The sequence below is a fragment of the Cylas formicarius genome, unplaced genomic scaffold (genome assembly GCF_029955315.1).
Source record: "Cylas formicarius isolate icCylForm1 unplaced genomic scaffold, icCylForm1.1 PGA_scaffold_8__14_contigs__length_24414737, whole genome shotgun sequence".
In the NCBI taxonomy this organism is placed as follows: domain Eukaryota; kingdom Metazoa; phylum Arthropoda; class Insecta; order Coleoptera; family Brentidae; genus Cylas; species Cylas formicarius.
Genome location: NW_026844361.1, coordinates 22955077 through 22969167, shown reverse-complemented (window position 1 = coordinate 22969167; position 14091 = coordinate 22955077). Strand labels below are relative to the sequence as shown.

General features: G+C 41.2%; 1 protein-coding gene across 1 annotated transcript; it reads right to left on the bottom strand.

Moving 5' to 3' along the window:
* Window positions 1-632: 632 nt before the first annotated feature.
* Window positions 633-13933, bottom strand: LOC132705930 (carboxypeptidase D). The gene is made up of 17 exons (XM_060676907.1): window positions 13355-13933; window positions 13148-13250; window positions 12967-13096; window positions 12741-12910; window positions 12209-12370; window positions 12013-12160; window positions 11859-11950; window positions 10702-10935; window positions 9414-9605; window positions 9057-9355; window positions 8569-9003; window positions 7534-7776; window positions 5885-6318; window positions 5557-5825; window positions 3735-4319; window positions 1076-1237; window positions 633-1016 (listed from the first exon to the last, which is right to left on the bottom strand). Exons 1-17 carry the CDS (start codon window positions 13796-13798, stop codon window positions 901-903), a joined length of 4218 nt encoding a protein of 1405 aa, XP_060532890.1. The 5' UTR covers window positions 13799-13933; the 3' UTR covers window positions 633-900.
* Window positions 13934-14091: the final 158 nt, after the last annotated feature.

Genomic DNA, 14091 nt, shown 5'->3' with positions numbered 1-14091 from the left:
TTTATTTTTTTCCCAACATTTGCAAAGCGCTGACTAGATGTTATTAAGTGGCAAAAAGCAAATATTTAAAAAACTATAACGTTTAGTCATAGAACAATGTTATAGAAAAATTCTCTATAAATAACGGTTGAATCGAAATACGGGGCTTCCGTAATAATAAACCTAACTACCACATTTATGAGACATCCTGTATACAATATCATTTTAGATCAAGCGTCTGATACACTTGCGTGAAAAATACCAACAAATCTTTCTTCGCTCTCGCCAACGGTTTTAAAGATAACTATTGGGACACCCTGTATATGATATGGTGAACTATTGCACACTAATGGTCATACAAGGAGCTCTGGAAAAGTCGCTAAATTTTACTCAGCGTCCAATTAATTATGGCGGATCATTTTTAAGAAATTTTGGTTACCTGTATGTCTTGCACGTAGTGTGTAATTATGAAAAGATACGATAGAAATGTGGAATATATCTCTGGAAATTTGATTCGGTGCGGCAATGGTTACAATCGCGTAGGAGCTCAGGGGTAGCATCGATTCATAGTGGGGCGGCCTTTAGAACAGTGGGAAAACTGGCCTTTTTTGTTCGGATGGTCTTTTAAAAACAAACGACAGTTAATTAGTGATTAAATTTTATTGGACCCACGACGGGGATATATTTACAAATTAACATACAAAATGATAAGTGCCTCGCCTCCAAATAAGTAGCTGCACATTTTTCTGGCATTAAATTACGTATTTTATGCTCCCCTTCCTGGAGGGGTGACTTAAGTTATACATGTTATACAAAAATATATATACGGACTCTATTCTTTTTTGTTTTTTTTTTTTTACAATTCGCAGCCGAGGAGTATTATTGTCGTTACGCACGAAAATAGGCACGGGCGTTCGTGTACTATTTCTGAAGGGTCAACAAATTGACGTCGGCCTCCGCGTCCGAGCTCGATGCGTACGTGAAGCTGTGCTCCTCGTCGTAGTCCTCGTCGTAGTACGGTCTCGTCACCATTTTTGCTGCGCACGTCGAAAATAAAATTATCCCCCCCACTCCCGCTCCCAAATCGGCCACTCACGTTTCATCGGCCGAGTAAACAGATCTGTCTCCTTCGACTCGTCCAAGTCGCGGAAGTCCTCGTAGAATCCGTGCTGCGATAAGGGGCCGTAGTCGCCGCGTCCCCGTTTGTAAACGACGAAACAAAATATGCCCAGACCGAGTAGGCCGGCCAGGATGAACCCTGCGCAGAAATGAACATACAACCCCCTTGCAATCGATCAACTAACAGAATTTGTATCAAGAGGTTTTAATTAAAATTAATTAAAATTAAAATGGTCCAAGTCATGGAAATGCCATTTTATCTCCACAACCAAACTAACGGTAACTAATTCCCTAATTGAAAGACAAAGACAAAATTTCGGATCACAAATTGTTTTTTGCGGATGTTGAGTTGAGTGCGCGGAGAGATCGAGTGGAGCCAATTAGGTAGAGAGACTTGAAAAATGTAGATATAATTCCCTAAAATCTATACCTTGGCGGAATATGTTTGACTTAAATTCTATTGATGACAAAGTATCTTTCTTTAATGAAAATATGAACATTCTGCTGGATGCAGTCACCTTTACCTTGGATCACAGAAAATACTATGTTTCTAATAAAATTAAGAAATAAAGCGAAATTTAAGTACAAAAATGAAAAAACACCTGAAAATCAGGCCCGTTATAGAGAGCTCAGAAATTTTACTAACAAAGTGATCCACTGCGAGAAAAAAGCATATATAGAATATTCTTTAACGACGAAAAAGTATTTTGGAAATCTATAAAAAATTTAAATGTAATAAAAAGTACAAACAACACCGGAAAAATGATTCCTGACCAACTGTCAGATCCAGATTTAATAAACAAATCTTTCATTTCAAATCAAGGTCGCCAATGATCGGCTACTATAAGAACTCTCCTTATCCGCAAGATAAATTTCTTTCTCTTTGGAAAGTAGCAAATGTCGTCCCTATTCCTAAGATTGACAAGCCGCAGTCGTTTAGGGACTTAAGGCCCATTTCCATTCTGCCAATATTATCCAATAGAACGTGTCCTGAAAAGCCAAATAACAAATTATGTTGAAAAGGAGAAACTAATTGACAAAACACAAGCCGGTTTTAGGAGGGGGCACAGTTGTGCTACAGCGCTTCTTAATGTGACGGATGACATCATCAGTCACCATTAGTCACAATATTCTACTCACTATTCTTAAATACTTAGGTTTTGGGGAGGCATCCGTAAATTTAATTAAAAACTACTTAACAGGGAGAAAGCAAGAGGCGGTCCTGAACGGCGTCGAGTCTGCTTGCCTAGACATAAGAAGTGGAGTTCCTCAAGGTTCAATTTTAGCTCCTGTTCTGTTTATTATTTTCACAACAAAATTCTTAGATTATCTCAAACATTGCAAAGGACAATCTCTAGATTGCAGCTTGAGTGCCAAAATATCAACAGTGACCTTGAACGAATTGACAGAATTTCCAGAGATCATGGTTTGCTTTTAAACCCAAAAAAATCTTCCGTAATGTTTTTTGGTCGGCCGGTGGATGTTAAGCGTCTTGCTTCTGGAGTAATCATAAAAATAAACAATATTACTCTTCCTCTTCAAAACGAGGCAAAAAAATTGTTGCACTCTTGCCTTTTCTTGTAATTTTTCTTGTCGAAATTACCTGAATAAAGTATATTATTATTATTATAAAGAATGGTTTGTGTCTCCTTTGGCCATAATATCTTGGTGACGAAGCAACACTTCAATTCACCACAAAATTATGCATCAATAACTTAGGGAACAATAGAAGACGACCCAACAGAATGCAGAGTAAGCTTTCAAAATTTGCGAAGAAATGTCTTCTATTCCGTTAGCTGTCTATCATGGATAGCGGCTCATTCTCAACCCTCCGCTTCAATATTCAGGCTAAAGTTATTGCGATATTACTGCTGTAGGAATAAGTTTATGTCCAAGACACAATGATGTGCGTGGTGCATCCCAACTACTAACTATTGTGGAACAATATTACTGGGAGAAAATATTCTTCCTCCAACAAAAAAGAATCTCTGAATGGAGACAGAATTATATAGTACAGATAGGGTGGTGTCCGGAATTTGTACAATAAAATACCAAGGCAAGGAATTTATATCTATTAAACATGGTCAACCAGTATCACCTTCTGAGCTATGGTTTTGTAGTAATTTTTGTATATGAAACCTCTCAATATTGTTCAAACAAGGCATAAAAGAACTGATGCAGTGATTAATTTGAGATAAAACTAGTGTGTCCAAAGAAGCTTCTTAGTGTCTAAGACCCAAATTCTTGCAGCTGCTAAATAAGGGAAGAACCAATGGATTAATAAGAAATTGTGCGCAGTTTTTAATATAACCCGCTTGACCTTCACTAATACCACCGGTGATTTGTTATTGATAAGCTCTAACATATGATCGGTTGTGCAGTTATACTGGTGAAAATCAAAAATAGTAGAGTACTCAAGAGGCCTTGAGGCACTCTAACAGGCAATGCAGTCGTTTTTGTTTTTCGTAAGTACTTCAATTCTGAATGAAATGAAAAATGAATATAGTTACTTACTACAGGGGACTCTATTTGTTTCCAAAATAAATATTTGGCATAAATGTAAAATGCTTATTCCGTAATAAATCAAGGTAAACTAAACTAACATCACCTTAACCGCAGAATAACCTATAACAAACCTGTCAGGGTGACGAAGGCCAGCCTCGGAACGCCGAAGAAGGTGTTGTTCTTGCGCAGCGTGAAAACCGCCACCTGGGGCCCGACGCCGTCGGGGACGGCGACGATTTTCACGTCGCCAAAGTATCCGCGGGCGTCGACCTCCACGGTGTACGTCCCCGGGTGCAGCGCCACGCCGAATTTGCCGTCCGCGTCCGAGTACCCAGTAACGTTGACCTCGACAACGTGCAGCTTCGCGGCCTCCACAGGGTGATCCAGTCCGTCTCTGACGTAACCTCTTATACCGGTGTGGACGTCGCCGGCGAAAGGCTCGTGCACCGAAACGTCGGCGACGACGGCCACCTTCGCGTCCGCCGGCGACATCGTCACCGTGACCGGCGTCAGGGCGCCGTCCGCGACGGTGACGGCGATCAGACGCTTTCCGTAATCTTGACAACTGACCTCGAGGTGGTACTTACCGGGCGGCGCCATAATCTTAAAACTCGCCCGGGTCTTCGTCACCTCGTGCACCGTCTCCGACCCCACAAGCCTAACGGACGCGTTGGTCAGCGGAACGGTCCGCAGGTCAGTGACGGTGCCTTCGACGCCTGTGAAAACAAGTTGATTTCGTGAGACCATTGACCGATGGTATTCTCCGCCCGATTCATAGGTTCTTCTATAATTTAAATTTCTGTTTGCTAACGGTTTCTGGCAAATATATGTTGGAAGTGTTTTCGGAGAGCGAGCAATGAAGATGCCAAGTGAGATCTTGACGAAACGTCTGCAACAAAGTTCGCAGAATGTCCAATTTTTTTCCGCGTTTTTGAATTCGAATCATTCTACGTTGGATTGGAAGGCTTTTCTCTTTTTTAAATTTTTACTTAGCTTTTGAAAATTGTGTCTAGGAGATTTTCAAAATATTGTGTTCAATTATCCCAAAAAGTGACAGATTTGAAAAGAAAAAATATATGTAAAAAGAGCTTGTAGCTTATGACGTACGTATCTATACAATACTTGCATTAGTTTTCGACTATATCCCCGTATTCCAAAAGCACGTCAACTTTTTACCATAATAAAACTCTTTCAACAAAAAATTTTAATCGTTGAATCTCAAGAGCAACTCTTCAATGAATTTTATTATTATTTTTTTAATATTCATCTTCTTTTTTTATTTCCACCGCATGAGGTTATTGAGAGTTTCTTCAGCGACCTAAGTAACATTTTGTTTTTAAAAAAACGCATTTACTTATCGGGTTTTTTCCTTTCCGTGAGCTTATTTTTTAACGGATTTTGAGATTTTTTTTTTTTTAGTTTTTGTCCTCACTAGGGTGCTACTTGAAAAAACTAATAATAGTTCATTGCATTAACCAAGTTTATATCTTTATATTATATCTTTCGAATACTAACACTAATTCTAATAAATGTCACTTAAAAAATATTTTTTATCATAATTTTTTAAATTTGTATGATTAAAATTTGTAAAATTCACATACAAAACGTACGTTATTTACAAGGTGTACAATACTTTTTAGAAAACTTCTCGATTCCTCCTGCGTCGGTTTTTGCCGGGTCGAACTTGCTGACGTTTCGCCAAACATCCTGTTGGCTTCTTCAGAGCTCGACTGAAACTGAAGAAGCCAACAGGATGATTGACGAAACGTCAGCAAGTTCGACTCGGCAAAAAACTCCAAGTTTGTTTGATTTTCAAAGTAAAAATCAAAAATAGCTTACAAACTGACCGCCAATGCTCGGCCTGCCATTAGAACGGAGGAAGGATTAGGAGAAAATACAGAGAACAGAGAAAAAAGGAAAATTTTGTTTCAGTACTAAGCGACACGCCCTTACCAGTTCCGGTGGCGTTCAACACGGCCATTAGCGGGTCCAGCACGTCTCGCCACACGTAAGGAATGTTCTCGACAGCGGGATACTCGCAGCAGCTAACTTTGACCGTAATCATGGGAGTGGCGTACTCGTGGAACAGGAAGTCGGTCAGAATGGCGTCGGCGCTCGCCCCCTTGCGGGATTGACCGCACGACAACGGCACCCTCACCTTCGAGCGGTAAACGTCCGCCAGATGTCGGTAGGTCTGCGTCTGGTCCTTGGCGTACGGATATCTGCGAAACAAAATCCGACTGGGGCGTGGTTCTTTTTTCTCGCGCCGAGCGTCACCGACATTATTTCGCCGTCGCCGCCCTCGATATTCAGAACCAGGTCGAAGCGTTCCTCGAGCAGCATGTGCTTGAACGCGTTGGCGGCCGCGACGGTCTCCTTGTTGCTCGTCACGCGGTTCCCGCCGACGTTGAGTAGCTGATCGCCGACCTGCTTGAAGTCGGCGGATATGTCGTTGCAAACGGGGCCGTCAGGGCGGGAGAAGCCACCGGCTTCGCGGTCGTACTCGCCCCGGATGCGTTCGAACGCCCTGTCGACGACGGGCACGACGTGAATGACGCAATCGGACAGGATTCGGGTTATGGTGGGGTCTCCGACGGCGAAACCGCCCAGAAGGTGGCGCGCCAGGTAGACGGCGATTTCCCTGCCCGTCGGCTGGGTGGCGAACAAGTTCCCGACGATCGCCACGTGGAATTTCGTCTCGTCGGAAGTGTCGATCTGTAGAGCGTTCATAAGAAACGTTTGCCTTTATATGTTTTTATTGCTTCATAAGAGAACCCTTATGGGGGTTACTTTATTTATAAAACTTCTGGTGCCGGTAACTTCAGGTTTTTTAGGATTCATGACGTTCTCAAAAACCTTATTATAAAACATTTTCTCTTGGGGTTGTACAGCTCACTCCCTTAAAATCCTTACATATTTTAAATGTTTAATAATTGTTATCTTATAGACACCACAAACTAAGAAAACGAGTACTATTTTGCGAAATGCATCTAAAACAGGACAAAAAAACCTAAAATTTAGACTTTTTTTATCTTTCTGGTAAAATTTCCGAGGCTTATTTTGTTCCATCGCCACCTGTACCCTGAATTCGCATGATTATATGGTTTGAATTATATTAAAAGTCTTATTTAGCAATAAATAAACAACTACAAAGTGAGGTTATGATTAGTTTTATAAAAATTTCGAAGGCCCAAAGGTCGAAGGTCCATGTAAAACAAAAAAAATAAATTAAAAAGCGAACCGTGGACATATCAAACAAACAAACAAAATACGTTTTGCATTTTAATTGAAAAAAATTTTTCTTCACAAGACAATTTTAAGATTTTTACCAAAACTACGTGCTAAAAAACAAAGGGCGCTGCAGTTTTAGAGTAAAATATAAAATTTCTCGTGCTACATAAAATTAAGCAGTAGTAGGAAGTTTCTATAACTTTAGATTTATAATATTGAGCAAGACATTTTCATAATATCGAAGTAAAAAGCGATTACTGTCAACTTTAGAGTAAAAGCAAAATACAATGACAACATGAAATAAAACATATCGTAAACTAAAGATATAGAAAAAAAAGCGCATTTCCTTTGGTATTTATAAACCCTGTATTTAGGCTTTATAGCAGCAACGAACATGTATTCCTTACCTTTATTAAAACAGTTTATGATCTGGAACGTCTAGCAAAGAAAAATCCAAACGAGGTAGGTCTGCAGTTAGACCTTCATAAAAATTTATCAAAGTTAGATACCGGAGTATGTCGTAAAAACGCTATATCGTTTGGAGAACTATACCTTTATAAGATTCTTCATTTGACGGCTTTAAGGGTTCTATAAGAACAAAAAAAACTTTGCCCGAACAAGTGAGAGGGTCTCAGGTTTTATGAAATAGGTAATCGAGACGTACAGTTATAAAACAAGGAATGTTAATTGGTAGCCCACCTCACGGGTAATCTTCAGCCAGTGTATGGCCATGGAGACTAGGTCGTCGCCGCCGTGGAATTCGGCCACGGCAGGAAACTTGTTCTCCAGCTCGCCGAGGATCCCATAAATCTCCGAGTTGGAGTGGTAGACGGGATGGAACTGGTTCTTGTCGATGCCGAAGTCGTACGCACTCGCCCAGTGCTGGGGGTCGTCCTTCATTAAATTTGGACTGAACTCGAGCGATCCGGACTCTGGGACCGTCTAGAACGGCGAAGTCAAGTGTGTTCCAGATTTTAAAAATACTTATAAATAACAAGTCGAGACAAACTACTTTTTGCTCATCTTTTATCGAAATAGAAAAAAAATGGTCATGTGAATAATTAACAAATAATTAATATTTATATGTTTTCTCTTCTTCCGTCTTTCTTTTTTTCTACAAGGGGGCTGTAGATTTACAGAAACGCCTCGAAACATTTTATCATCAAAGAAATTTTAGAAATTCCAAAGAGGTTCAAAATTTACTAAAGCCAGCAAAGTAATAGAATTTATACAATCAAAACACAAAAGAAACTCCCTCATTCAAATAAAACTAAATTGTATGTTACGTTTTGTTATGTTTCTTCCATAGTTTTCGTGATTGCGATGTTGCGATATGCGATATCGCATAAAAACTAAATATGCACGGTGTTGCCAAGTCTATAATTTTTTTTCTTAGAATTCCGAAAGCCCCATTTTATATGAGAAGAATATATTTTTGAAATTGCGATAATTTACAACTTATATAAAAACGCATTTTTTTCATTTATAATAAGAAACTTCAGACCTCTGGGGGGAAGACTATGAACTTGGCATTATTGCCCATACAATTATTAGTTATGGCATCCAGCATACTTAAAAACTGCATTAAATATTTAGCTGTTGTGCGTACGTAAAATTGAGTTTCGGTTTGTGGTAAAACGCGTTATTGTGTGTTGTTAGTACAGTGCCGGAGGTTCCAGTCGAGAATGCATTATTTGCTTTTAATATAACTTCACTATGCGCTACGAAACTCACGATCTCCGCGGTGTAGGTCTCGTAACCCCTGGCGGCGAACGTAACGTTGTACTTGCCGGGCAGCAGGATGCGCCAGTAGTCGCCGTCTTTGGCCGTCTTCACCGTATGATCGATGCCCTCGACAGCGATCTCCGCGTGCGCGATCCGTGTGCCGATCGTGCTGCTAACGAACCCGTGGACGCCTTTGTGAACCTGTTCGGCGAACGCGAGCAACGCGTCCCGATTGTCGAGCCAGTACCGCGGCAGGTCTTTCGCGTACGGGTACTTGTAGCAGCCGATCTCGAGGGTCAGCTCCATGCAGCCGGCCACCAGGTAGTTCCAATCTTGCATGCCGCCCGTTACCTGGTACCACCTCGCGCCGTTGGTGATGCCGCCGTCGAAACGCTCGTCGGGGAACATGGGACAGGGCGTGCCCTCGTGCATGGAGCGGTGCGCCTGGAAGCAAAGCGCGATCGGTGGGCGTGGTGGAGGTGAAGGCGACGTCTCACGTTCGCGTACGTCGAGGCCAGGTACTTGAAGACGGCGTCGTCGGGTGCGGGGTTCGGGTCGTGGTCGGTGGCGCCGCCGAAGCCCCGCCTACTGTCGTCGAATGGGTAGTTGGCGACGAGTGCGCCGTTGTGGAGATTTGCGGACAGGACGAAGGGCTCGGACGCGATCCACCTCATGACGTATTGGGTTTCCGGTTCCAAGAACCGGTTGAATTGGTTGACGCCGTACTGGTCCGGGAAGTTCCGATTCAAGTCGACGTTGGCGGCGTTGTTTCGACCCCGCCCGCTAGACGGGTCACCTGGGGAAATAACGGCAGGTAGAAACCGTAAGCTGCGATCGTGTGACGTCGCGCCCACCTTCCTGGGACATTTCGTAACCATCGGGGTTCATGCTGGGCATGAGGTGGATTCGGGTGGTGTCGAGCAGTCGCGTCACCCTCGCGTCGGTCCCGTACCGTTCGCACAGGTATTTGATGAGGTAAAGGAGCAGTTCCCTGCCAACCGCCTCGTTGCCGTGCATGTTGGCGACGTATTTGAACTCGGGTTTGCCTCGAACGCGTCAAATTTACTTTATTAACCGAATCGCGAAGACTTTTTGAGATTTCGGCGAATTTTAACCTAACCGCCCATTGCCACCAAACTACCTCTAACGTTGAAAAAACCAGGGAACAACTGTTTTAGTCTACGTACATTTTTAATTGGCGCCGGATTTTTTTTTAGTAAACCAGGAGTTAACAAATTAAAAACATCCTTGCATTTTGTTGTACAATTAAAACGCATTTTGTCATTTGTAGAACTTTTTTTTTTTGCTTAAACTATGCGTATCTAAAGTTATGTGTGTTATAATTCGCTAGAAGTCAAGGTCCGCAATTAACACCGGCTATGAGAAAGATATATTGGTACTTTTCATCGTATATTATGGAATAAGTTCCATAAACGCCACTTTAGTCACGATTAGAGTCAGTATGTAACAATCGAGTGACTGAAGAATATCAGCATGTTGCATATATGTAAAGCAGCACAAATACATTCACTGAATGATGTATGACGTCAAAGTGAGAACTGAAAAACATTACAATACCATTAGTGGCGAAAACCCCAGTGTCCAAAGAACGAGACACAAGCAGATGACTTAAAGTGATATTTAAATCGTATATGTGGGACGCAGAGCAGCAAACGTGTTAAGGGAAATGAAACTGTCAGTTTGATTAAGTGATAATAATCAAAAAATTGTTTTCTCATATAGTTTTGACGCAAATTTGGGGTTGAAATAGGTGTAGGTATTAACTAGAATGATTCAGAGATTACATTAGTACTCTAACAAACGAAACTCTCTCCTAACCTTCATTTGCATGTCACCTACAGTGACCCTAAATATGTTGGTTGCATTGACCGTATACATATTTTAATACAGATTCCTAGACACCCGTACTCACCTTTTGCATTTTTTGAATAAAAAAAAAACGTTATTATATTACGTTACGTTAAGTTCCATATTTAAGTAACTAACCAAACTAGACCATGCCTGTGCGCACAATAGCCACATGTAACCATTTATCAACTAGGGTGTCCCGAAGATATAATTTTTGCAACTTAAGCGATGGTAAAAAATCATTTTCTGTGCCGCAAAACCGCGACTACCTACCGGGTGTGTGATGGAAGGGGGTGTTGCTCAGGACAAAGACGTACAATTCCCGGCCCTGGACGGATTTTCCGATGGAATGCAAGTGGGTAATATTCGGGTAGGTACTGTTGTAGTATTTGAGGAAGTCTACCATCTCGTCATAGTGATGGTGGTGGAACAATTGCGCGTCTGGGATCATGAAGCCGTACTGATCGTACATGGACGAGTTCGACTCTAGCACTTCCGCGTAACTCCCTGAAAAAACCGCGCAATCCTGCCGTATTTCTCTCGCAAGGGTATGTTTTTTTTTTTGCTCCATTTCGCAAAATGTTAAGGCACAAATTCGATTTATCCGGGAAAAAGGAAAGGAGAGAAAAATACACATGTTTATTCATCGTTTTATTTATACACATATGTGAACTACAAATCGTACAAAATTGCGGAATCCGGCACATACAACCAATCAATCACATTTAGCCAAAAAAATAAAATAAAAAAATAAATAAACATATGTATTTTAAATACAAAAATTTCAATTAAAAAATATGCCACAACCCGCTGGAAGAATACGAAGAAAGAGACGTAACGCAGTTACTGAATACGCTCGTGGGAGATGATTAAGCAAACCTGCTGTTTGGTTAATGTTTTCAGGGGAAGAATATAATTATTTTATATATATGTAAATATCACATAATTATTGCTGCGCTCATGGAACCCAGGTGAATTTGATCAGGTCCACGGGAAATGTATAGAAAAAAAGGGCCCATATTATGGCCAAAGGGGGATATTAACGTTTTATAGCAAGCAATATGGGGCGGGTCAAATTTCACATTGTTCTAATTGGCTTCAAACTCTATAGAGGGCACCTATGAGATCCCAAAAATATTTTATCTATTAAAAACTAATTAATCAAGAACCACGAAAAAAATGGCTCCATTTTATGGGTTATTTTACAGATAATTAACTTTTTATAGTAGTCTAGAAGTCTAGGGTGAAATTTTATATTGTTGTATAAGTCTGTAGAGGGCGCTTAAGAGATTCCAAAAATATTATTTTTCGTTACAAACTAATTAATCAATAACGGAGCAGAGAACAATTTTTTCTTAGTTAGCTTAATATTAATTTAAGGATGAACTATTAGTCGCCCCAATACCACCGCTCGGGAGAAGCTTTGTTACCTTGCGCGGAGGGCTGAAATGACAAAGTAAAGTTCCGGACGGCGGTCTCCCCCTCCCGAACGACTACCTCGACTGTCTCCGACGGGAGGTACCTGAAGAAAAACAGTCCGAGTTCCGCCCGCCCCCCGTTTCGCACTCTACGCAAAAGCCTTACCCGTACGCGGCGGCGTAAATTTCATACTTTCCGGGGAGCAGCAGTCTCCAATATTCGCCCCTGTTCGAGGTGGTCACGTTATGCCCGACCCCCACCACCACGACGTCGGCGTCCAGGACGGGATCGCCCCGTTCGTTTACAACCAAGCCTTGAAACAGAGTCGGCATATATTTTCACCAGGCAATCCGACAATTACCTTTAACGCCCCAGTGGGCAGCCTCGATGAATCTTAAAAGGGCCTCCTTGTTGTTGCGCCACTCTTCCGGCAGGGTACCGGCTGGCGGAAACTTGCAACAACTCAGCTCGAACGTCACTTCGAAGCAGTTCGAATGTACGTAATTAAAGTCCTGCATGCCACCTAAATAACGATTACCAAAAGTGGAGGTGAGTCGACACGCAATGCGCTCAAAGACATGAAAAACTGAGAAGTTGCCCGTTTTATATATAAGAAAGGAATTTTTGTTTTGTGATATTTTATTGTTCTTAGAATTTACAAACAAAATCACATGTTTTAACTCATTTCTAGCAAAAGAATATAAAGGTAATAATCATGAGCAAGAGCACAGGCTTGGCATTCCAGTTTAGTTAGTTTCCCTGCAGATAACTGACCAACCTTACTAGATGGTCTCGCATAAATAGGAAAATTTAACATCGACTATAAATATGTCTCAAAAATAACTAGCCATTTGGTAGCCGTTTTTTAGTAGAGTAGAAAATCTCTGACTTACCCCGGACCTCATACCAAAACGCGCCATTAGTAATGCCTTTGTCAAAATGGTCATTTTTGCATGTTTCACCAGTCTTCATCAGAGGATGATTTTGAGCATATGTCAAGGCGAGCTCTTTGAACAACTCGTCGTCTGGCGATTTGCTCTCCTTGCAACAGGTTACGCCAAAACTGAAAAAAGAACGCTTTCCCTTGTTCTTTAATTGATAATTTTTCCTTTCTTTTACTTGGAATCATCATAGGGATAACTGGCGACTACAGCTCCTCCGTGCAAATTTCCCGATAACACGAAGGGCCGCGACAGGATCCATGTCATCATGGCTACAGTTTCGGGCTGCCTCGCAGATAAAATGGTACCTAACACAACAGCATTTTTTTTTTTTTAAACAGGTTGAAATGATAATATACCTGCTCTGTGTGTTTCAAATTGATCAGGAAAATCCCGATTCAGGTCTACCTCGTTTTGATTCTCCCTCCCCACATATTTGGGTTTCGATTCACACCTTCCTTCCTGAAATGTGCACCTAACACTTTAATATTCGCCTTGAAACCCATTAGCATAATCGACACCTAGGAAAAAGTTTGCTGTAGGTAAACAAGCAATGACTAACCAACCTGTGAATTCTCATAACCATCAGGATTCATACTGGGCATTAAGTAAATATCAGTAGAATTTACAAGCTTAGTAACCCTTTCAATGGACCCGTAATTACTGATGAGGTACTGCGCCAGATAGATCGTAAGTTGTCGTCCTATAGACTCGTCCCCGTGCATGTTGGCGACGTATTTAAACATTGGTGTCATTAGCGTTCTATTTTTCACATCGCTGTTTATTTGCAATGCCCAAAGTTCGCGATTTTTGACGGATCTCCCGACGCTGATTAGCTTCACAATGTCAGGATTCTCGGTCTCCAATTTTCGGAACAAGTTAGTCAATTCGTCGTAGTTGAGGTACCTCGGATATTCCAAAAAGTTTTCATTTTCCGCAACCGGTAAGGACACTATTAAAACGGAACCAAAAATCGCGCTCAATGGCACCGCCACGAAGATTTTGAACATGTTTCCACTTTAAATTTTGTTTCTAGACGGACATTGCAATACGAAAATTTAGGATTTGCGAAAAGAAAAACTAAAACCTTTTACGTGGAACGTCAAAAACTTTTTCAAAATAAGGTTATTAAAATAAATACCACAGATAAAACCCATTGCGCATGACATGACATTTCTTTGCATTTCCCATACCCCCGCCAGGTGCAATTTAGGTTGCACAATATCTATAAATTAATGTTTTATGGGAAGGAGTCAACGTGTATGAGACATTTTTATTTATATGGAAAAAAGCAGAACGAAAA

Bases quoted from the DNA above. Each gene is read 5' to 3' on its own strand.
- LOC132705930 (XM_060676907.1), bottom strand. From the start codon at position 13,798: ATGTTCAAAATCTTCGTGGCGGTGCCATTGAGCGCGATTTTTGGTTCC. The intron at 4,320-5,556 runs GTAAGGGCGTGT...TTGTTTTCACAG, and splicing joins GTTGAACGCCACCGGAACTG to GCGTCGAAGGCACCGTCACT. The intron at 1,238-3,734 runs GTTTGTTATAGG...ATTTCTGCGCAG, and splicing joins GGCCTTCGTCACCCTGACAG to GGTTCATCCTGGCCGGCCTA.